Source organism: Coregonus lavaretus (genome assembly GCF_964263955.1).
Source record: "Coregonus lavaretus genome assembly, contig: HAP1_SCAFFOLD_460, whole genome shotgun sequence".
Taxonomy (NCBI): domain Eukaryota; kingdom Metazoa; phylum Chordata; class Actinopteri; order Salmoniformes; family Salmonidae; genus Coregonus; species Coregonus lavaretus.
The window spans coordinates 328636-353905 of NW_028162530.1; the positions used below are offsets into that span (position 1 = coordinate 328636).

At 44.2% G+C, this 25270-nt stretch overlaps 1 protein-coding gene across 1 annotated transcript in view; it reads right to left on the reverse strand.

The window, feature by feature from the left end:
• Positions 1-25270, reverse strand: part of LOC311119184 (extracellular matrix organizing protein FRAS1-like) — a gene marked incomplete at both ends in the record, with an annotated part of 161521 nt that overhangs the window by 106111 nt on the left and 30140 nt on the right. Inside the window, 8 exons of the mRNA XM_084193920.1 lie at positions 381-509; positions 1392-1523; positions 11599-11631; positions 14402-14539; positions 15009-15123; positions 15656-15772; positions 17930-18117; positions 19166-19325. Of these exons, the coding sequence (XP_084050046.1) occupies positions 381-509; positions 1392-1523; positions 11599-11631; positions 14402-14539; positions 15009-15123; positions 15656-15772; positions 17930-18117; positions 19166-19325 (1012 nt within the window). The remainder of the gene's footprint in view (positions 1-380; positions 510-1391; positions 1524-11598; positions 11632-14401; positions 14540-15008; positions 15124-15655; positions 15773-17929; positions 18118-19165; positions 19326-25270) is intronic.

Below are 25270 nucleotides of genomic sequence, written 5' to 3' on the forward strand. Positions count from 1 at the left end.
CAAAGGAGCGGTTTAATCATTGTGTTAAATATAAACATACTTGGAGTAAAACAAGGCCCGAGGTTTTTATTCATATACATCATCTTCCGTTGTTTGAAGAATACCTTGTTTGATGTTGGAATGTTGTTCTATTCCCATGTTTCAGTTCTCTAAATACAACATGCAGTGTGTGTCTGGGGATGTGTGACAATTCAGACCATGTGCAAAATTGTAAAGAAATTTGGCAACTTCCATTTTCAGGCTCCTACTCTATTCTCTACAGAAGTAATTCCCCTTCCACTACAATTCAAACTTAACTTCCCTTAACTACTAGAAGGCAAACCCAATATATGACCCTGGACCAGTTGTTTGGGGAAACATCTAGCTAATTTGCTGCTCACCGCTCATCATCTCAGTCTGTGAGTCCAACTCCATCTTGACCAGGGTCCCATGGACCGGTCCTTCCACCAGCTCCAACTCCAACTCATCAGGAGCCGTGTCTGCGTCAGTTACTGCCAGCTGCTGCCCACCTACACCAAGTATTGTGAGCGACACTGAGCATGAAAGCCATGTTGTATACCAATGATTCACCATATCTTTGCATACCAATGATTCACCATATCTTTTATACCAATGATTCACCATATCTTTTATACCAACGAATCACAATTTCTTTGTATACCAATCATTTACCATATATTTGCATACCAATGATTCACCATTTCTTTGTATACCAATAATTTACCATATATTTGCATACCAATGAGGGATAGGGTTAGGGTTAAGGGTAAGGGTTGGGGGTTTGGGGTTAAGGTTAGGATTAGGGTTCGGGTTTAGAGTTAGGGAAAATAGGATTTTGAATGAGAATCAATTGTTGGTCCCCAAAAATCCCTCAGAAGTATAGTAATAACCTGCTGTGTGTGTGTGTGTGTGTGTGTGCTTATTGTGTGTGTGTGTGTGTGTGTGTGCGTGTGCTTGTTGTGTGTGTGTGTGTGTGTGTGTGTGTGTGTGTGTGTGTGTGTGTGTGTGTGTGCTTATTGTGTGTGTGTGTGTGTGTGTGTGCGTGTGCTTGTTGTGTGTGTGTGTGTGTGTGTGCGTGTGTGTGTGTGTGTGTGCGTGTGCTTGTTGTGTGTGTGTGTGTGTGTGTGTGCGTGTGCTTGTTGTGTGTGTGTGTGTGTGTGTGTGCGTGTGCTTGTTGTGTGTGTGTGTGTGTGTGTGCGTGTGCGTGTTGTGTGTGTGTGCGGGTGCGTGTGCTTGTTGTGTGTGTGTGTGTGTGTGTGTGTGTGTGCGTGTGCTTGTTGTGTGTGTGTGTGTGTGCGTGTGCTTGTTGTGTGTGTGTGTGTGTGTGTGCGTGTGTGTGTGTGTGCGTGTGTTTGTTGTGTTTGTGTGTGTGTGTGTGTGGGTAGTCTTACCTATAGGGGTTTGTCCCCCCATGCTGACCTCCAGAACAGGGTCTAGGATCTGGAAGACGGGGGGCTGCTGGTGGTTGACCAACAGCTGGATGGCAAAGTCCATCTCTGGAGTAGTGTGTTCCCCATCCGACACTGGAACACAGACACACACACAGGGGATAGATACACACACACACAGGGGATAGATAAACACACAAACATATTTGGCAAATTGTCTTCTTAGTCCCCAGGAGAGGAACGTTTTAAACGGCACTTTGGGGAAATATAAAAAGCACTAAGTGTTGATCCACTTACGGTATAAATATTAAAATACATCATTTATTTCTCAAAGGAGTGGAATTAAAGAACCTTAATACATTATAAATCCAAATAACCATCTAAAGATTATACACATATATCCAAGCTGTCGGGAATAATTGTTACTAAATAGCACCTATAAACATCACCTAAAAAACAACGTATGAAATGGTATCAATGGGTTTCAGCATGAGCTGGTAGGAATGCCATAGTGACAATTGGAAAGGTACAGTATGAAAAGTATAGTATTAAAGGTAAAGTATTAAAGGTACAGTATGAAAAGTATAGTATTAAAGGTGAAACGCAATGCAAGCAAGGAATAAACTAGTCAAAATGGACATGTTGGGGGAAAAAAACATTAAATAAGAGCGAAAATAAGAGATATCTAGGACCAGAAAGACATCAAAGAACACCAGCTCTTGACGATCTCACAACGCATGACTGTTTCTCTCAACCTACAGTACCAGTCAAAAGTTTGGACACACCTACTATTTCAAGGGTTTTTCTTTATTTTTACTATTTTCTGCATTGTAGAATAATAGTGAAGACATCAAAACTATGAAATAACACACATGGAATCATGTAGTAACCAAGAAAAGTGTTCAACAAATCAAAATATATCTTATATTTTAGATTCTCCAAAGTAGCCACCCTTTGCCTTGATGACAGCTTTGCACACTCTTAGCATTCTCTCAACCAGCTTCACCTGGAATGATTTTCCAACAGTCTTGAAGGAGCTCCCACATATGCTGAGCACTTGTTGGCTGCTTTTCCTTCATTCTGCGGTCCTACTCATCCCAAACCATCTCAATTGGGTTGAGGACGGGTGATTGGGGAGGCCAGGTCATGTGATGCAGCACTCCATCACTCTCCTTGGTTAAATAGCCCTTACACAGCCTGGAGGTGTGTTTTGGGTCATTGTCCTGTTGAAAAACAAATGATAGTCCCACTAAGCCCAAACCAGATGGGATGGTGAATCGCTGCAGAATGCTGTGGCAGCCATGCTGGTTAAGTGTGCCTTGAATTCTAAATAAATCACTGACAGTGTCACCAGCAAAGCACCCCCACACCATCACACCTCCTCCTCCATGCTTCACAGTGGGAACCACACATGCAGAGATAATCCGTTCACCTACTCTGCGTCTCACAAAGACACGGCGGTTGGAACCAAGAATCTCACATTTGGACTCATCAGACCAAAGGACAGATTTCCACTGGTCTAATGTCAATTGATCTTGTTTCTTGGCCCAAGCAAGTCTCTTCTTATTATTGGTGTCCTTTAGTAGTGGTTTCTTTGCAGCAATTCAGCTATGAAGGCCTGATTCACACAGTCTCCTCTGAACAGTTGATGTTGAGATGTGTCTGTTACTTAAACTCTGTAAAGTATTTATTTGGGCTGCAATCTGAGTTGCATTTAACTCTAATGAACTTATCCTCTGCAGCAGAGGTAACTCTGGGTCTTCCTTTCCTGTGGCGGTCCTCATGAGAGCCAGTTTCAGCATAGCGCTTGATGGTTTTTGCGACTGCACTTGAAGAAACTTTAAAAGTTCTTGACATTTTCCCGGATTGACTGACCTTCATGTCTTAAAGTAATGATGGACTGTGGTTTCTCTTTGCTTATTTGAGCTGTTCTTGCCATAATATGGACTTGGTCTTTTACCAAATAGGGCTATCTTCTGAATACCCCCACTACCTTGTCACAACACAACTGATTGAATGTCCACAAATTAACTTTTAACAAGGCACACCTGTTAATTGAAATGCATTCCAGGTGACTACTTCATGAAGCTGGTTGAGAGAATGCCAAGAGTGTGCAAAGCTGTCATCAAGGCAAAGGGTGGCTACTTTGAAGAATCTCAAATATAAAATATATTTTGATTTGTTTAACACTTTTTCTGGTTACTACATGATTCCATATGTGTTATTTCATAGTTTTGATGTCTTCACTATTATTCTAACTGTAGAAAATAGTAAAAAAATTAATAAATAAGAGAAACCCTGGAATGAGTAGGTGTGTCCAAACTTTTGACTGGTACTCTATTAGCACTTTAATGTTCAATGCAGCATTGTGACTATGTGTAGGGGAAATACACCAAAGCCCACACAAACCAGGAAGCACTTTGGTGGATTCTCCACAACATACGAGACTACTTCCATCCAGGCCACTGAAGTTCTCCTAGTCCATACACTATAGCTAATTTTCCCCAAACATCGGACACCCCCTAACCTCGGACACTCTCTAGCGGTTGGAGGACTGAATCACCTCGAGCTCAACATTTAAATGGACTGAAAAATAACGGTAAGTTTTGTGACTAACGACACCCTTTTAGCTAGCTGACCACCAATTTTCAGTGCAATTTATGTAAGTTAAGTTAGGTTTTGAGAGTTTTCAAAAAAGTTATATGTACACATTTTGTGGAACACGCTGCATATTGTAAAATTTGACTGCGCGACAGACCACACCTAATTTAATATCCAACTTCTTACCTCTGAAATATAGCTAACGGATTTTCTAATGTTGCTAGCTTAGTTGCTAAATGTTGGTAGAACTGCTAAGTAAGCAAAAAGGAAATAAATTGTAAGTGTTAGATAATACATATCACGAAAACAGCTGCATGTTGTCAAGCTTTACCGTATGAAAATTGGAGTCCTCTGACGGAGACGTTTTGCACAATCTGCAAAAATGTATTTGGAACTTTGAACCATGAACTTTTTGACACCTATCACTGTTGGCTATGTTTCATCTTACAACAGCTACATAGAGGTAGTATTTAGTCAAATTGTACAATGTATGCATCAATATTACACTAATTGGGACACTAATTTTCATTACAGATAACATCAAACAAAAAACGTGGGTACACTTTCAGTTATTGTTGTCACGAATTCCGCCGAGACTGCTCCTCCTCCTTGCTCGGGCAGGCTTTGGCGTTCGTCGTCCCCGGAGTACTAGCTACTACCGCTTGATGTCTCGATGTTTGTTTGGTCTTGTCTTGTTAGTGCACCTGTTTCGTGTTATGTATTGATTAGGTCACCTATAAGTTTCCTTTAGTTTTGTTTGCAGTTGTGTGTGATTGTCCGCCTGTCCGTTGATGTAAGATATTTGTTCTCGAGTTGATTGTTTATTTACGCACTGTATGCGTAATCGCTCGCCTCCAGTGTTTGAGGCACGTTATTTTGTATTTTTCTTGTTGACTAGTAAAATCGTTTTGACTGAGCTTCTGTGTCCTGCGCCTGACTCCAACACCGCATCCACATCAGCTTGTGACAATTGTGAAACCGTTCATCACCTTTCAATGCCTTAGCTTTGAAATGTAAATGTTTGTACATATTCAGATTGAGTTATCTTTCTAAAATATGTATAATATGCCAAGTTATTTAGCTACATGTATTTACCACTGCAGCATGGAGAAAGTCAAGAGGAAGCAGTGGAGTGAGGTGGACATGTTCCATGCCATGGAGGACTGCGGGGCAGGGATGGCTATCCGCCAGGCTGCCAAGGTTAGGCATCTTTTGTTTTTAGGAGATTACCATGTGTATGTGAATTTTATCTGCTAGTAACAGTTTTCTTTTCTTATCCACCAAGGTGCATGGTGTACCTCGGCAGACCCTGGCGGACAGGCTGAGCGGCCGGGTGACCCATGGTTGTCGCAGTGGACCACCCACATTGCTTGCACCAGAGGATGAAAAGTCTCTGGTGCAGTACTGTATCTACTGCGCCAGCCATGGGTTCCCCTTCACCAGACAGAGGCTGATGAAATACGCCGACAAAATATGCAGGTATTTTGTGTTCTATGTGTTTATGTATGTAGATTGGTGGACTGACTGTTCTCAATGTGTGTGATGTAAATGTGGATGTGTATGGTGATGCCAAAACAAACATTTTCATCCTGGATGGACAATTATATGTATTCTATCCTATTGTAGGTTTCGGCACCCAGGGGAAACAATTCTATTGTAGGTTTCGGCACACTGGGGAAGAGGTGGTGGGAAATGTTCAGGAGGAGGCACAAGAACCTAAGCATGAGGAGGACGGACACCCTGGACAGGGGGAGAGCTGAGTGTGCCACAAGTCCGACGATGGACATCTTCTTCACTTCTTGCCAGGGTTGTGGGTTTGATTCCCACGGGGGGCCAGTATAAAAAAATATTCACCAACTGTAAGTCGCTCTGGATAAGAGCGTCTGCTAAATGACGTAAATGTAATGTTATGAGAAGCACTTGGAGGAGAGTGGGTTGAGGGAGAAACCCAGACAAATCTATAACTGCGATGAGTCTGGGTTTCGTAGCGACCAGAGCAGGCACAAAGTGCTGGCTCCCCGGGGCGCAAAACACGTGTACCAGCAGGCTCCGGGGACCAAGGAGCACATCACAGTGCTGGCCTGCTTCAACGCAACTGGGGAGGACGTCCCCCCGTTTATCATCTACCCCAAGTGTTTCCCCGGTGGCCACTACACACTGGGAGACCCCCCCCAAGCCTTGTATGGACGGTCAAGCAGTGGCTACATTGACGGGGACCTGTTCAGGAAGTGGTTTCAGCACTTCATTAAGCATGCAGTGAAAGAGCGCCCTCTCCTTCTCCTCTTCGATGGGCACAAGAGCCACATGGACCCGGAGGTGCTCGCGGCGGCACTAAGGGAAGGGGTTATACTTATTTGTCTTCCACCACACTGCACCCATGTCATGCAGCCGCTGGACGTGGCATACTTTGGCCCTTTAAAGGCTGAGTTCTCCAAGGTAGCTGGAGACCTTAGCCATTTTGACCACTCCTACATGGTAAACAAATCAGAATTTGCCAGAGTATTCCGCTACCCGTACCAGCGATGCAAGGACATGCGCTATGTGGTGGAAGGGTTTAAGAAGTGTGGCCACTTCCCTTTTGACCCTTCAGCCATTGAAGGGTCCCGTTTAATGCCGTCTTGGACCCTACCGGGTCCCACCACCGCCTCTCCTGGAACCAGCAGCACTGTGCCTTCCATCAGCACCTCCTCCCCAGCGACCACAGGAGGACCCTCAGCCCCTGCTCCAGTCCCATCCCTAGCTCTAGAAGAGCACCCCCTAATAGAGGGGGAGCTGATAGCGAACGACCTGGGGCACATCCTTACTGTCCTGAAGTATACAGAAGACTCCCTGTGGTCGCCACATGCCTCAACGGGGAGGAATACACGCGCCAGTGGCAGGAGAGGGGTGAGAAGGAGAGGGCTGAGGCAGAGGAGAAAGAGCGTTGGGCAGCCCTCAGAACACAGAGGGCACAAGAGAGGGCTGCCATGGATGAGACCATTGACGCCATCGCCTCTGCTGGACCCCCTGCTGGAACCACTCCTGACAGCTGCATCACCACTGCCAGTGCCTCCCGGTGTGCAACACCTGTAGGAGCCGCCGGAGTCCCCAGCTGCAGAAGGCCGCGTGCCTACTCTCCCGGCCACACCATCGTCGGCCCCTCAACCCCACCGTTACAAACACCAGCTCCTCCAAGCCATCGGCGGCGGTTTTGTCCACCACCACCCCAATGCACACCACCCCCCCATGTCTGTCACCACCAACACGGCCTCCTCTGGACCAACTGCCTCCTCCGTCTCCCCTGGTCACACCACCATAGCAGCCTCGTCTGGTGTCCCTGCCCCCTGCAATTTGAATACCACCACCTCCACAGGTAAACACATGTTAAATTACGAAAAAATGACTGTTTGTTATCTGTTTTATAAAACAGCAATGTAAAAAATATATATCTTTACATATCTACAGTACATAGCACCAGCCCTCAAGTCATCTCCACCTCCTCCAAAACCTCTGCAGCTTCCTCCAGAGGTATTGATGTAAAAAAGTTGAAAAGGGTTTTCATGCAACATGCTCTGTCTAACACAACTCAAACTGCAGCACAGAAAAGGAAGAGAAAAGCTACATCTGTCACGCCACCCATGGCACCACTCTCAGGTACTTCATCATCTGTTTTTCTCGCTCTCTCAGTTGTATCAATTACTATTGTTGTTGAAGAACTTCTACATTTTGCAAAACCATATTAATCAATTTGTATTATTATTTTATTTTTTGTAAAAGAAGACACCACCTGCTGTGCTCGCTGCGGGGAGCGTGATCCGCCTGCAAGCTCCTCTCAGGAGTGTAGATCCGAGGTGCCATGGGTGTTCTGTGACTTCTGTCAGCACTGGTTCCACTGCAGGTGTGTGCAGTGGGATCAAGAGGTAGCGGTGGAGCTGGATTATTATTGTGATTTTTCTGACAATATAGGGATGGAGGTCGAGATTTAATTGTTTGTTTTGTTTGTGTTCATATGAAATTATTTATTTGTTCAAAAAAATACATGTCTAAAATATAATCTATATATTTATTGAACCCATCTTGTGTATTTCTTCCTTTACTTTCCAAGTGCACCTCTGCAACACAAACTCCAACAGTGTTTTCATTGTTAATGTTAATGCACATAACTGAAATTAAAGTGTATTTGATGTAAATTATTAATACTCATATTTTATTTGGTTACAACACTGAATATGTTGGTGAAGAACCATTTTTTAAGAGTCCACAGGAGGGCGCACTGGGCTACGCAATGAAAAGTTGACAGGCAAATCATTATTTTTTTACCGGAAGACCAACTAGTCAACTATCTAGTAAACACTTCGGGTACGTGGTTGGTGTCTCTTTTTTCAACAAAATTAAACGGATATATCTTGTAACTGAACAAAATAGTAAGGTGGCCAATAACTGGGGGCCGTATGCCGATAATACGGGATGTATTTTTTTGCCAAACCGCTTATCAAAAGCTGATAACAGTAGTATTTCCAATGAAATGTCAAACTTGCTAATTGCTAACCCGTTAGCTAACATTTTTACGACACCACTAATCACAAAACATTGAAGGCTTGATCACAAGATAACACTGTTGAAGGTAATATATTTCTTAAACGCTGTTGAATATGCCGATAATACGGGATTCTACGCTAGTTACTGTTCTGTCTGTAGTTACTGTTCTGATTGTAGTTACTGTACGGACTGTAGTTACTGTACTGACTGTAGTTACTGCACTGTCTGTAGTTACTGTACTGGCTGTAGTTACTGCACTGTCTGTAGTTACTGTACTGGCTGTACTGGCTGTAGTTACTGTACTGACTGTAGTTACTGCACTGTCTGTAGTTACTGTACTGGCTGTACTGGCTGTAGTTACTGTACTGACTGTAGTTACTGCACTGTCTGTAGTTACTGTACTGGCTGTACTGGCTGTAGTTACTGTACTGACTGTAGTTACTGTTCTGTCTGTAGTTACTGTACTGTCTGTAGTTACTGCACTGTCTGTAGTTACTGTACTGGCTGTAGTTACTGTACTGGCTGTAGTTACTGTACTGGCTGTACTGGCTGTAGTTACTGTACTGACTGTAGTTACTGCACTGTCTGTAGTTACTGTACTGGCTGTAGTTACTGTACTGGCTGTACTGGCTGTAGTTACTGTACTGACTGTAGTTACTGCACTGTCTGTAGTTACTGTACTGGCTGTAGTTACTGTACTGGCTGTACTGGCTGTAGTTACTGTACTGACTGTAGTTACTGTACTGTCTGTAGTTACTGTACTGTACTGTCTGTAGTTACTGTACTGTCTGTAGTTACTGTACTGACTGTAGTTACTGTACTGGCTGTAGTTACTGTACTGACTGTAGTTACTGTACTGGCTGTAGTTACTGTACTGGCTGTAGTTACTGTACTGGCTGTAGTTACTGTACTGGCTGTAGTTACTGCTTTGGCTGTAGTTACTGTACTGTCTGTAGTTACTGTACTGGCTGTAGTTACTGTACTGTCTGTAGTTACTGTAATGTCTGTAGTTACTGTACTGTCTGTAGTTACTGTACTGACTGTAGTTACTGTACTGGCTGTAGTTACTGTACTGGCTGTACTGGCTGTAGTTACTGTACTGACTGTAGTTACTGTACTGTCTGTAGTTACTGTACTGTACTGTCTGTAGTTACTGTACTGTCTGTAGTTACTGTACTGACTGTAGTTACTGTACTGACTGTAGTTACTGTACTGGCTGTAGTTACTGTACTGGCTGTAGTTACTGTACTGGCTGTAGTTACTGTACTGACTGTAGTTACTGCTTTGGCTGTAGTTACTGTACTGGCTGTAGTTACTGTACTGTCTGTAGTTACTGTAATGTCTGTAGTTACTGTACTGGCTGTAGTTACTCTACTGTCTGTAGTTACTGTACTGACTGTAGTTACTGCTTTGGCTGTAGTTACTGTACTGGCTGTAGTTACTGTACTGTCTGTAGTTACTGTAATGTCTGTAGTTACTGTACTGGCTGTAGTTACTCTACTGTCTGTAGTTACTGTACTGACTGTAGTTACTGTACTGACTGTAGTTACGGTACTGTCTGTAGTTACTGTACTGTCTGTAGTTACTGTACTGACTGAAGTTACTGTACTGACTGTAGTTACTGTACTGGCTGTAGTTACTGTACTGGCTGTAGTTACTGTACTGGCTGTAGTTACTGTACTGACTGTAGTTACTGTACTGACTGTAGTTACTGTACTGACTGTAGTTACTGCATTGGCTGTAGTTACTGTACTGTCTGTAGTTACTGTACTGGCTGTAGTTACTGTACTGGCTGTAGTTACTGTACTTTACTGACTGTAGTTACTGTACTGACTGTAGTTACTGTACTGGCTGTAGTTACTGTACTGACTGTAGTTACTGTACTGTCTGTAGTTACTGTACTGACTGTAGTTACTGTACTGACTGTAGTTACTGTACTGTCTGTAGTTACTGTACTGACTGTAGTTACTGTATTGGCTGTAGTTACTCTACTGTCTGTAGTTACTGTACTGATTGTAGTTACTGTATTGGCTGTAGTTACTGTACTGACTGTAGTTACTGTATTGGCTGTAGTTACTGTACTGACTGTAGTTACTGTACTGACTGTAGTTACTGTACTGTCTGTAGTTACTGTACTGATTGTAGTTACTGTATTGGCTGTAGTTACTGTACTGACTGTAGTTACTGTATTGGCTGTAGTTACTGTACTGACTGTAGTTACTGTATTGGCTGTAGTTACTCTACTGTCTGTAGTTACTGTACTGATTGTAGTTACTGTATTGGCTGTAGTTACTGTACTGACTGTAGTTACTGTATTGGCTGTAGTTACTGTACTGACTGTAGTTACTGTACTGTCTGTAGTTACTGTACTGGCTGTAGTTACTGTACTGACTGTAGTTACTGTACTGGCTGTAGTTACTGTACTGGCTGTAGTTACTGTAATGTCTGTAGTTACTGTACTGGCTGTAGTTACTGTACTGACTGTAGTTACTGTACTGACTGTAGTTACGGTACTGTCTGTAGTTACTGTACTGTCTGTAGTTACTGTACTGACTGTAGTTACTGTACTGGCTGTAGTTACTGTACTGTCTGTAGTTACTGTACTGACTGTAGTTACTGTACTGACTGTAGTTACTGTACTGACTGTAGTTACGGTACTGACTGTAGTTACTGTTCTGTCTGTAGTTACTGTACTGACTGTAGTTACTGTACTGACTGTAGTTACGGTACTGACTGTAGTTACTGTACTGTCTGTAGTTACTGTTCTGTCTGTAGTTACTGTACTGACTGTAGTTACTGTACTGACTGTAGTTACTGTACTGACTGTAGTTACGGTACTGTCTGTAGTTACTGTTCTGTCTGTAGTTACTGTACTGACTGTAGTTATTGTACTGGCTGTAACTGTACTTACTGAGGAGGAGAGGAGGAGGAGGAGAGGACGAGAGGAGGAGGAGGAGGAAGAGGAGGAGAGGACGAGAGGAGGAGGAGGAGGAGAGGGAGGGTATGATTGCCATCCTCTCTAAGCCACAGCCATAGAGGTAATATAATGTGAAATAGACTCTGGGAGACCTAGAGGTAATATAATGTATACCTGTGAAATAGATATTCAGCCACTCTGGGAGACCTAGAGGGAATAAAACACGGTTATCCATCTGCTGCTGTAACACAAACACACAGAGATGGTAAAAAGTGACCAAGCAGCAGATGGATAACCGTGTTTTATTCCCTCTAGGTCTAGTCACAGTGACCAGGCAGAATAGAGCATAAATGGAAATAAAATGAAAGTAAATAGCTGGGTCGTTTTACGAAATGGGTGCCTTTTGGACATGCAAACTTTTAAGAAATGAACTTTAAAAATATCTGTTCTTTCAACATTCAGTTGCATGGAGGATATGTTTAGCCTACAGAAAAACACTTTTCCCCATCTCAGGCATTAAAATCTTATGAATTAACAACATTTTATCTGGACTTGTACCACACTGTCTGTCAACCCTGTTACGGACACTTATGTAACTTCCTAATTATTATTTAAAAACGTTTGCAAAAAATCCAACATTTTCTTATTGTTTAATTATCCCGTGTACAAATAAACTCACATATAATATCAAATTGATAAAGTTAGTTGGGCCTCTAACAGGGTTGACGATAACAGGGTTGAGGTTTTAGGTGAAGATCGGCCATTACTCCTCATGTGGTGAAGAGCATAGGACCACATGGTGTTCATGAAATTACGCCATGAAAAGTTTATTCAAATTTAAGTTTTCTTAACATGAATTGAGTGAACAGGGTTGAGAGAACACTGACTTCCTTTTCACCATGCTGTTCAGAAGACCCAAACGATGTCATCTGCTGTGAATAATTTAACTTGGTGGAATGGTACATTATTTTAAAGAGGTCCAAATATTTGCATAACAGGGTTTACCTTAAAATGAGGGACAGATGTAAATGCATCACTAATCACATGAATATACATAATAATCTTCAGAAATGACTTTGTCAAAGCAGCAAAATAACTAGGGCTTTACAATAATGGTGAAACTTGGACACATTTTGGGATTAAGTGGGTTCAAATCTTCCTAGAAGGTACATGTCAAAATGCTGAATTTTGGCACTTTAGCAAGTCTTTATTCATATACAAATCAGATTTATTGAATTATCCATGTGGTCTATATTAAAGTGCACTTCATTCAATATAAGGCTTTTTAAAATTCAATATTGGTGCACAATTTCTCCTTAAAATATCAAAGGGACGCAAAAAGGCCATTTCGTGGAACGACCCCGCTAGACCAAAAACCTAAAACAACTTCTAGCTCCTCTTAGTTAGCTAGTGAAACATTTTCATCTAAAAATACATTTAAAGATTCATATTTTCACCGCAGACTCCTTTGAACATGTATTATTGACCATTAAGTAATCTAGGTCCCTGAAACTTGCTCCTACAGTTGTTTTCCCTCAGAGACATTCACAGAGCAAAGAGTCCTACCTACAATCCAACCTCCCTATGGCCTTATGAGGCTATGTACTGTCCACTGAAAGCTCCACATTCCAGTGAGCTGTTAACAGACATTGTGAAATCTAAACAGAAGAATTAACAAGGAACCGCCATGGTTACCCAGTTGCACTTACAGCCCATTAACCACAGTGTGACTGAGTGCGACTGGCTTGCGTTTAATGCTGTGTTCATGTGAGAGACTGGGGTCAGAGTTAGTTTAAATGGGGGGGGGGGGGGGGGGGGGATCTAACCACATGCTCGGCAGCGTATGTGTGTGTGTGCTTGGCACTACCTGAGTATGTTTTTGTGTGTTTGAGTGTGAGTGTGTGTAAGTGCAGACGACACAACAGTAGTAGGCTTGATTACTAACAATGACGAGACCGCCTACAGGGAGGAGGTGAGGGCTCTGGGAGTATGGTGCCAGGAAAATAACCTCTCACTCAACATCAACAAAACAAAGGAGATGATCGTGGACTTCAGGAAACAGCAGAGGGTGCACCCCCCTATCCACATCGACGGGACCGCAGTGGAGAAGGTGGAAAGCTTCAAGTTCCTTGGCGTACACATCACTGACAAACTGAAATGGACCACCCACGCAGACAATATGGTGAAGAAGGTGCAACAGAGCCTCTTCAACCTCAGGAGGCTGAAGAAATTCGGCTTAGCACCTAAAACACTCAAACTTTTACAGATGCACAATTGAGAGCATCCTGTCGGGCTGTATCACCGCCTGGTACGGCAACTGCACCGCCCACAACCGCAGGGCTCTCCAGAGGGTGGTGCGGTCTGCCGAACGCATTATCGGGGGCAAACTACCTGCCCTCCAAGACACATACAGCACCCGATGTCACAGGAAGGCCAAAAAGATCATCAAGGACATCAACCACCCGAGCCACTGCCTGTTCACCCCGCTATCATCCAGAAGGCGAGGTCAGTACAGGTGCATCAAAGCTGGGACCGAGAGAATGAAAAACAGCTTCTATCTCAAGGCCATCAGACTGTTAAATAGCCATCACTAGCACATTAGAGGCTGCTGCTGCCTATTGAAATCACTGGCCACTTTAAGAAATGGAACACTAGTCACTTTAATAATGTTTACATATCTTGCACTACTCATCTCATATGTATATACTGTATTCTATAATATTCTACTGTATCTTAGTCCATGCCGCTCTGTCATTGCTTGTCCATATCTGTATATATTCTTAAATCCCATTCCTTACTAGTTTTGTGTGTATTGGGTATATGTTGTGAATTTTTTAGATATGACTTGTTAGATATTACTGCACTGTCAGATCTAGAAGCACAAGCATTTCGCTTCACCCGCAATAACATCTGCTAAACACGAGTATGTGACAAATAACATTTTGATTTGATTTGATTTGATTTGGCGTGTACTCACCAGTGAAAGAGAATTGGTAGAGCTCCTGGAGGTGAGAGGGGGCCTGGGGAGGGCGGTACAGGATCCGGCCCTGGTTGACGTCAGCTTGGGTGAAGAAGGACACTGGGTTGTAGGCTCTGTCACGATGCTCCACAGAACCTGGGTTTACATAGGACGTGAGTTTATTATGGATCCTGTGTTAGCTGCTTCCTACTATGTGGCCAAGCTACAAAGTCAAAATTGGCTGAAAAAAGAATATGAGCTAATTGTTATCAATTTAAGGTCAATGTTAGGTTAAGGCATACGGTTAGCAGTGTGGCTAAGGTTAGGGTTAAGGTTATTTTATAATCACATTTTTACGAGAGAAAGATCTCCAGCTAGCTTGGACTGATAGTGATAGTTTGTTCTAACTGGCCATGGGCGTCCTCCTTCTATCTGCTTTGACAGTGGAGATAATTAGCTTACATGAGTACTTCCCCTGATGTCTGCTCCTCTACTGAGAAGTGTGTGTGAGATGGATGTACTTTATGTGTGTGTGTGTGTGTGTGTGTGTGTGTGTGTGTGTGTGTGTGTGTGTGTGTGTGTGTGTGTGTGTGTGTGTGTGTGTGTGGATGGCAGTGTAGATGACCTTGTCCTTGAGGTAGGGGCTTGGTGATGTTGTAGACAAGCTTTTCACTGGGTGTCGCAGAGTCCACAAAGGACAAAGCTGTGGGTGTTAGCACCGTCACGTGATCTTCCAGAGCCTGCATGGACACACACACACACACACACACACACACACACACACACACACAGAAAGACGAACACACACACACACACACACACACACACACACACACACAGAGAGAAAGACGAACACACACACACAAACACACACACACACACACACACACACACACACACACAGAGAAAGACGAACACACACACACACACACACACACACACACACACACACACACACACACACACACACACACACACACACAGAAAGACGAACACACACACACAAACACAAACAACTGGATAACCACACAAGAGATAAAGTTGTGGCATCAAACACTGATAAAACAAAATGATATCTCAGATACACATCAGCATGCTCTTACAGATGAACAGGAGGAATTCACAGATCTCACACAGACACACGCACACGCACACACACACACACACACACACTCATACATCCATCTCACACGAACATAAACATATACATAATATGCGACTATGCCACAGTGAGATAGTGCCTGTTTTCCCCTGGTCATGTTTCTCCTTTACAGTTATCTGTAGGTCACAGCTGGGTGCAGGCTGGGGGAACCCTGGGAGTTCAGGCATCACTCCGATGGTGAAGGTCTGAGCATCACTGAGTGTGTCTGGAGAACCCTCACTGGACACCTGGAAGAGGATGAGGAAGGACTGTAACTGGATAGAAGGACTGTAACTGGATAGAAGGACTGTAACTAGATAGAAGGACTGTAACTGGATAGAAGGACTGTAACTGGATAGAAGGACTGTAACTAGATAGAAGGACTGTAACTGGATAGAAGGACTGTAACTGGGTAGAAGGACTGTAACTAGATAGAAGGACTGTAACTGGATAGAAGGACTGTAACTGGATAGAAGGACTGTAACTAGATAGAAGGACTGTAACTGGATAGAAGGACTGTAACTGGGTAGAAGGACTGTAACTAGATAGAAGGACTGTAACTGGATAGAAGGATTGTAACTGGATAGAAGGACTGTAACTGGATAGAAGGACTGCAACTGGATAGAAGGACTGTAACTGGGTAGAAGGACTGTAACTGGGTAGAAGGACTGTAACTGGATAGAAGGACTGTAACTGGACAGAAGGACTGTAACTGGATAGAAGGACTGTAACTGGACAGAAGGACTGTAACTGGATAGAAGGACTGTAACTGGATAGAAGGACTGTAACTGGATAGAAGGACTGTAACTGGATAGAAGGACTGCAACTGGGTAGAAGGACAGTCACTGGATAGAAGGACTGTAACTGGGTAGAAGGACTGCAACTGGGTAGAAGGACAGTCACTGGATAGAAGGACTGTAACTGGGTAGAAGGACTGCAACTAGGTAGAAGGACTGTAACTGGGTAGAAGGACTGCAACTAGGTAGAAGGACTGTAACTGGGTAGAAGGACTGTAACTGGGTAGAAGGACTGCAACTGGATAGAAGGACTGTAACTGGGTAGAAGGACTGCATCTGGGTAGAAGGACTGTAACTGGATAGAAGGACTGTAACTGGGTAGAAGGACTGTAACTGGATAGAAGGACTGTAACTGGATAGAAGGACTGCAACTGGATAGAAGGACTGTAACTGGGTAGAAGGACTGTAACTGGATAGAAGGACTGTAACTGGGTAGAAGGACTGTAACTAGATAGAAGGACTGTAACTGGATAGAAGGACTGTAACTGGACAGAAGGACTGTAACTGGATAGAAGGACTGTAACTGGATAGAAGGACTGTAACTGGGTAGAAGGACTGTAACTAAAAGATAATAGGAACTAACTCTGCTTCAACCTAGACTAGTAGAAGTCCTGTAAATGCAGTTATGGAAAAGGGTAAAAGTGTCCCCTAAAAAATGAAAAATGAAATGAAAAGGGTAAAAGTATTGGACCTGTTGTCTGTGACATAGAACTAGTGAATATTTAGTGCATTGCTTATGAACAGGTTACGAGCTGCTTATGAACATGTTACGAGATGCTTATGAACATGTTATGAACATGTTATGTTATGTAGCACAGTATTGCAGTGATTTTATAGTGAAACTACAGAACATAGGTAGAATATGCTGCAGTATGTCAGCAGCATCTCTACAGTAAGTTAATATGCCACGTTCTTCTAAATTATTTTACCCTGTACCCTATAATTTACCCTGTACCCTCTAATTTACCCCGTACCCTCTAATTTACCCTGTACCCTCTGATTTACCCTGTACCCTCTAATTTACCCTGTACCCTCTATTTTAACCCTGTGGATTTGACGTGTCACCACACAGCTCAATAAAACCAATAACTCAGTGACATAATGTCATATTTAATAGATGAGTGTTGATCTACCAACACACAAGCCTTAGAAGATCATCTCCAGAACCAATTCCGTTTTAATGTTAAGGCTGTCACAAAAGACCACTAGGAACATGACAGCATTCACTAATGATGAAAACATCTGACCATCTTTAGATTTGACAGGGTTATACCTTTAGACAGGGTTATACCTTCAGACAGGGTTATACCTTCAGACAGGGTTATACCTTCAGACAGGGTTATACCTTCAGACAGGGTTATACCTTCAGACAGGGTTATACCTTCACTGGGTCTTTTAAAAAATCATGAAGAGACACTTCTGAAAGGTTATCGTTTGAAATGTCACACTACATCATTAAAACACATTCACCTTAGAAGATGGATCTAAAAATATAAAAGTGGTTAGTTGGTGGGTTTGTTTGTGAGCTTGTGCCCAGTGAGAACAGACAGACAGGCCAGCTGGCAGGCAGGTGGGTAGGGGTACAATGGGCACACAACCACCACTCACCTGGAACTGGAAGGTTTCTCCTTGCGGCCCACTGGCCCCGGCAATGCCAAAGTGTTTGTACCACACAGTGCCCTCATTCACATCCTGCTGAGTGAAGGAGGAGGTGGGGGTAGAGATTCTGTCATCAGGCGAGGGCTGCCAACCTTCCACCGGGCCGTCGGCTGGCATGGGCACCAACACCACTTCACCTGGAGGGGGAGAGGGTAAAAGAGAGAAGGAGGAGGGGTGGTAAGAGAGGGTAGGGGGGGAAAGAATCAGGAAGGGAGAGAGAGAGGGTAGGGGGGAAATAATCAGGAAGGGAGAGAGAGAGAGTAGGGGGTAAAGAATCAGGAAGGGAGAGAGAGAGAGTAGGGGGGAAATAATCAGGAAGGGAGAGAGAGAGAGTAGGGGGTAAAGAATCAGGAAGGGAGAGAGAGAGAGTAGGGGGTAAAGAATCAGGAAGGGAGAGAGAGAGGGTAGGGGGGAAAGAATTAGGAAGGGAGAGAGAGGGTAGAGGAGAGAGGAAGGAAGGGAGAGAGAGAGGGTAGGGGGGAAAGAATCAGGAAGGGAGAGAGAGGGTAGGGGGGAAAGAATCAGGAAGGGAGAGAGAGAGGGTAGGGGGGAAAGAATCAGGAAGGGAGAGAGAGAGAGTAGGGGGGAAAGAATCAGGAAGGGAGAGAGAGAGAGTAGGGGGAAAGAATCAGGAAGGGAGAGAGAGAGAGTAGGGGGGAAAGAATCAGGAAGGGAGAGAGGGTAGAGGAGAGAGGAAGGAAGGGAGAGAGAGAGGGTAGAGGAGAGCGAATCAGAAGGGAGAAAGAGAGGGTAGGGGGGAGAGAATCAGGAAGGGAGAGAGAGAGAGGGTAGGGGGGAGAGAAAGGAAGGGAGAGAGAGAGAGGAGAGAGGAAGGAAGGAAGGGAGAGAGAGAGAGGAGAGAGGAGAGAGAAAGGAAGGGAGAGAGAGAGGAGAGAGGAAGGAAGGGAGAGAGGAGAGAGGAGAGAGAAAGGAAGGGAGAGAGAGAGGAGAGAGAGGAAGGAAGGGAGAGAGAGCGAGGGTAAGGGGGGGATAATTAAGGGTATGAGAGCGATGTGGGATGGAAGCGAAAGTCAGAAAGACAAATTAGCATCATTACCAAATGAACACAGTGTGAGTGAGCAGAAACAGGAGCATGTTTGGGGGATAAGGTTATGTACCGTACCATGTTTGGGGGATAAGGTTATGTACCGTACCATGTTTGGGGGATAAGGTTATGTACCGTACCATGTTTGGGTCTTCCTTTGGAGCGCACTATGGTGTAGACAATCTGGTCATCACTGGCACCCTGATACCCTGCCCTCAGATACCTCTTCCCCAGCTGTACCATGCCTCCCTCTCTCACCCAGGTGACGGGCACCGACAGAACATGAGGAGCTTGGGTAAGCTGTAACAACACAAGATACAGTATGTAACTATAATTATTTATTTTCAACGGCAGGTATTGTTTCAGCCTGATGCCCAACCCATGGGGACTTCTGATGAATAATTTGTATCAGAGCAGGAAGTTGTCTCGTCCTGCCAACCGACATGCACCGCCCTCACCAATACAGGAGTGCATTTTCCACATAGCTGAGTTAATAACCCAGCGCAGATGTTCTCAGGCCAGACGTGTGAATCACAACAGCATAGCAGCAGAATGAAAAGCCCATAGTCAGCTGTCAGCAGCAACATCGACAGACAGAGAGCTGCTGTTCCTCTGAGCTGCAACATCGACAGACAGAGAGCTGCTGTTCCTCTGAGCAGCAACAGAGACAGACAGAGAGCTGCTGTTCCTCTGAGCTGCAACATCGACAGACAGAGAGCTGCTGTTCCTCTGAACTGCAACATCGACAGACAGAGAGCTGCTGTTCCTCTGAGATTCAACAGAGACAGACAGAGAGCTGCTGTTCCTCTGAGCAGCAACATCGACAGACAGAGAGCTGCTGTTCCTCTGAGCTTCAACATCGACAGACAGAGAGCTGCTGTTCCTCTGAGCAGCAACATCGACAGACAGAGAGCTGCTGTTCCTCTGAGCAGCAACATCGACAGAGAGCTGCTGTTCCTCTGAGCTGCAACAGAGACAGAGAGCTGCAACTAAGGTAGAAACTGTGTCCCAAATGGCAACTTATTTCCTTTATAGTGTACTACGCTGTGGGCCCTGGTCAAAAGTGGTGCTCTATAAAGGGAATAGTGTGTCATTTGGGATGGAGCCCTGATTCTCTCAGCAGCAACAGAGACAGACAGGGAGCAGTTGATTGTTTCTCTGAGGAAGAATCTCCCTCCTGGATATTATCAGCCAAACAGTAAAGACTCTGGGCATCAAGGATCCCCAAGGACACAGCAGATCAAAAACGGAGATGATTTGCTTTGGGAAATATCTAGAAATACATTGGCTCCCTTCCATGCCAACACCCACACCCCAATCCGTATTGGCCTGAGAGATAGAGATGATTACAGACGGGGGTTATTTTGTTCACAACACTTCAGCTACAGACAATCTTAGCCGGCTCAGAGCCAGGAAAGAGGGAAGGGATTGAAAAAGGAGAGGAGGAGGAGGAGGAGGAGGAGGAGGATTTAGATGGTTTCCACAAAAAACGAAATCATCATAGATAGACAGACTGAGAAAGAATCTTCATAATCATGTTAGCTATTAGCCTTAATAATAATAATAATAATAATATGCCATTTAGCAGACCTTACTGTAACCATACTGCAACCATACTGTAACCATACTGTAACCTTACTGTAACCATACTGTAACCATACTGTAACTATACTGTAACTATACTGTAACCTTACTGTAACCATACTGTAACCTTACTGTAACCATACTGTAACCTTACTGTAACCTTACTGTAACCATACTGTAACCTTACTGTAACCTTACTGTAACCATACTGTAACCATACTGTAACCATACTGTAACCATACTGTAACCATAATGTAACCTTACTGTAACCATACTGTAACCATACTGTAACCTTACTGTAACCATACTGTAACCATAATGTAACTTTACTGTAACCATACTGTAACCTTACTGTAACCATACTGTAACCATAATGTAACCTTACTGTAACCATAATGTAACCTTACTGTAACCATAATGTAACCTTACTGTAACCTTACTGTAACCATACTGTAACCTTACTGTAACATTACTGTAACCATACTGTAACCTTACTGTAACCTTACTGTAACCATACTGTAACCTTACTGTAACCATACTGTAACCTTACTGTAACCTTACTGTAACCATACTGTAACCATACTGTAACCATAATGTAACCTTACTGTAACCATACTGTAACCTTACTGTAACCATACTGTAACCATACTGTAACCTTACTGTAACCATACTGTAACCTTACTGTAACCATACTGTAACCATAATGTAACCTTACTGTAACCATACTGTAACCATACTGTAACCTTACTGTAACCATAATGTAACCTTACTGTAACCATACTGTAACCTTACTGTAACCATACTGTAACCTTACTGTAACCATACTGTAACCATAATGTAACCTTACTGTAACCTTACTGTAACCATACTGTAACCATACTGTAACCTTACTGTAACCATACTGTATCCTTACTGTAACCATACTGTAACCTTACTGTAACCATACTGTAACCATAATGTAACCTTACTGTAACCCTACTGTAACCTTACTGTAACCATACTGTAACCATACTGTAACCATACTGTAACCTTACTGTAACCATACTGTAACCTTACTGTAACCTTACTGTAACCATACTGTAACCTTACTGTAACCATACTGTAACCTTACTGTAACCATACTGTAACCATACTGTAACCATACTGTAACCTTACTGTAACCATACTGTAACCTTACTGTAACCATACTGTAACCATACTGTAACCTTACTGTAACCATACTGTAACCATACTGTAAGGGGGGGGGGGGGTAGAAGGATTACTTTATCCTATCCCAGGTAACCCACATCACAAGGAAAACTCCATTAGTCCTTTGTGTCCAGCGGCCAATCAAATCCCATAATTCCTCAGCACTGCCAGGGAACAAAACACTCAAAAGTATCTCTCTAAACTGAAAGCCATGGATCATTTTCTTACATTAAAGTCTAAATAATCTCCAGCCCTCTGAGGACTACAGCCATCCATCACTGGTTCATTAAAGACTAGTTACTCTCCAGCCATCTGAGGACTACAGCCATCCATCACTGGTTCATTAAAGACTAGTTACTCTCCAGCCCTCTGAGGACTACAGCCATCCATCACTGGTTCATTAAAGACTAGTTACTCTCCAGCCCTCTGAGGACTACAGCCATCCATCACTGGTTCATTAAAGACTAGTTACTCTCCAGCCCTCTGAGGACTACAGCCATCCATCACTGGTTCATTAAAGACTAGTTACTCTCCAGCCATCTGAGGACTACAGCCATCCATCACTGGTTCATTAAAGACTAGTTACTCTCCAGCCCTCTGAGGACTACAGCCATCCATCACTGGTTCATTAAAGACTAGTTACTCTCCAGCCCTCTGAGGACTACAGCCATCCATCACTGGTTCATTAAAGACTAGTTACTCTCCAGCCCTCTGAGGACTACAGCCATCCATCACTGGTTCATTAAAGACTAGTTACTCTCCAGCCTTCTGAGGACTACAGCCATCCATCACTGGTTCATTAAAGACTAGTTACTCTCCAGCCCTCTGAGGACTACAGCCATCCATCACTGGTTCATTAAAGACTAGTTACTCTCCAGCCCTCTGAGGACTACAGCCATCCATCACTGGTTCATTAAAGACTAGTTACTCTCCAGCCCTCTGAGGACTACAGCCATCCATCACTGGTTCATTAAAGACTAGTTACTCTCCAGCCCTCTGAGGACTACAGCCATCCATCACTGGTTCATTAAAGACTAGTTACTCTCCAGCCCTCTGAGGACTACAGCCATCCATCACTGGTTCATTAAAGACTAGTTACTCTCCAGCCCTCTGAGGACTACAGCCATCCATCACTGGTTCATTAAAGACTAGTTACTCTCCAGCCATCTGAGGACTACAGCCATCCATCACTGGTTCATTAAAGACTAGTTACTCTTCGGCCTTCTGAGGACTACAGCCATCCATCACTGGTTCATTAAAGACTAGTTACTCTCCAGCCATCTGAGGACTACAGCCATCCATCACTGGTTCATTAAAGACTAGTTACTCTCCAGCCCTCTGAGGACTACAGCCATCCATCACTGGTTCATTAAAGACTAGTTACTCTCCAGCCCTCTGAGGACTACAGCCATCCATCACTGGTTCATTAAAGACTAGTTACTCTCCAGCCCTCTGAGGACTACAGCCATCCATCACTGGTTCATTAAAGACTAGTTACTCTCCAGCCATCTGAGGACTACAGCCATCCATCACTGGTTCATTAAAGACTAGTTACTCTTCGGCCTTCTGAGGACTACAGCCATCCATCACTGGTTCATTAAAGACTAGTTACTCTCCAGCCATCTGAGGACTACAGCCATCCATCACTGGTTCATTAAAGACTAGTTACTCTCCAGCCTTCTGAGGACTACAGCCATCCATCACTGGTTCATTAAAGACTAGTTACTCTCCAGCCCTCTGAGGACTACAGCCATCCATCACTGGTTCATTAAAGACTAGTTACTCTCCAGCCATCTGAGGACTACAGCCATCCATCACTGGTTCATTAAAGACTAGTTACTCTCCAGCCCTCTGAGGACTACAGCCATCCATCACTGGTTCATTAAAGACTAGTTACTCTCCAGCCAGCTGAGGACTACAGCCATCCATCACTGGTTCATTAAAGACTAGTTACTCTCCAGCCATCTGAGGACTACAGCCATCCATCACTGGTTCATTAAAGACTAGTTACTCTCCAGCTCACTACATGATACATGTTACGTCCCAAATGGCATCATATTCCCTATATGGTGCACTACTTTTGACCAGACGAACATAAAGTAAATGGCTCAGGAGAATAGAATAACCCTTTTAGCATCAGTATAATACAGGAAAGAACAAATTATCATCCACTTTTTATACGTGTTTTGTTTAAACTGAGCAGCATTTAGCATTCATGATAAGAGTCTGGTAGCAGCAGTTGTGATGTGTGTGTAGCATTAATGTTCACTATATGTGTGTGTGTGTCTGCGTGTATGTTTGTGTGGATTAGTGTATGGCTGTGTGGGTGTGTGAGTGAGTGCATGCTTGCTAAGGTGCGGAGAATCAGAGCAGGTGGTCAATCCAGTTCAAGTGTTCAGCATTCTGATGGATTGTAGATAGAAACTGTCTCTGAGCCTGTTGGTATCAGACCTCATTCTCTGATACCATCTGCCCGACAGAAAGGGAGTGAACAGCTTGTGGCTGGGGTCTGTGGGGTCCTTGATGCTGCAGGACGTCGGGATGTGAGGGAGGAAGGGACGGAAGGAGTGATATTGATTTACAGAGTGAAGGAGAAGAGGAGAGGAGGAGAGAAGAAGAGGAGAGGAGGGGAGGAGGGGAGGAGGGGAGCAGAGAAGAGGAGGAGAGGAGAGGAGGAGAGAAGAGGAGGAGAGGAGAGGAGAGGAGAGGGGGAGCAGAGAAGAGGAGGAGAGGAGGGGGGAGAGGAGGGGAGGAGAGGAGGGGAGGAGCAGAGAAGAGGAGGAGAGAAGAGGAGGAGCAGAGAAAAGGAGGAGAGGAGGGGGGAGCAGAGAAGAGGTGGAGAGGAGGAGAGAAGAGGTGGAGAGGAGAGGAGGAGAAAAGAGTAGGAGAGGAGAGGAGGAGAAAAGAGGAGGAGAGGAGAGGAGGAGAGGAGAGGAGGAGCAGAGAAGAGGAGGAGAGAAGAGGAGGAGCAGAGAAAAGGAGGAGAGGAGGGGGGAGCAGAGAAGAGGAGGAGAGGAGAGGAGGGGGGAGCAGAGAAGAGGAGGAGAGGAGGGGGAGCAGAGAAGAGGAGGAGAGGAGGGGAGGAGAGGATAGGAGGAGCAGAAAAGAGGAAGAGAGGAGAGGAGGAGCAGAGAAGAGGAGGAGAGGAGAGGAGGAGCAGAGAAGAGGAGGAGAGGAGAGGAGGAGCAGAGAAGAGGAGGAGAGGAGAGGAGGAGCAGAGAAGAGTAGGAGAGGAGGGGAGCAGAGAAGAGGTGGAGAGGAGAGGAGAGGAGAGGAGGAGCAGAGAAGAGTAGGAGAGGAGAGGAGAGGAGGAGTAGGAGAGGAGAGGAGGAGCAGAGAAGAGGAGGAGAGGAGGAGAGGAGGGGAATGTGTGACATGACCTGTCTGCTCTCTGTTAATATGCAGCTTTGTATCAGCGACACATTATCAGCACAATGGGCTGTCTGAAAAGTGTGTGCGTGTGTATATGTGTG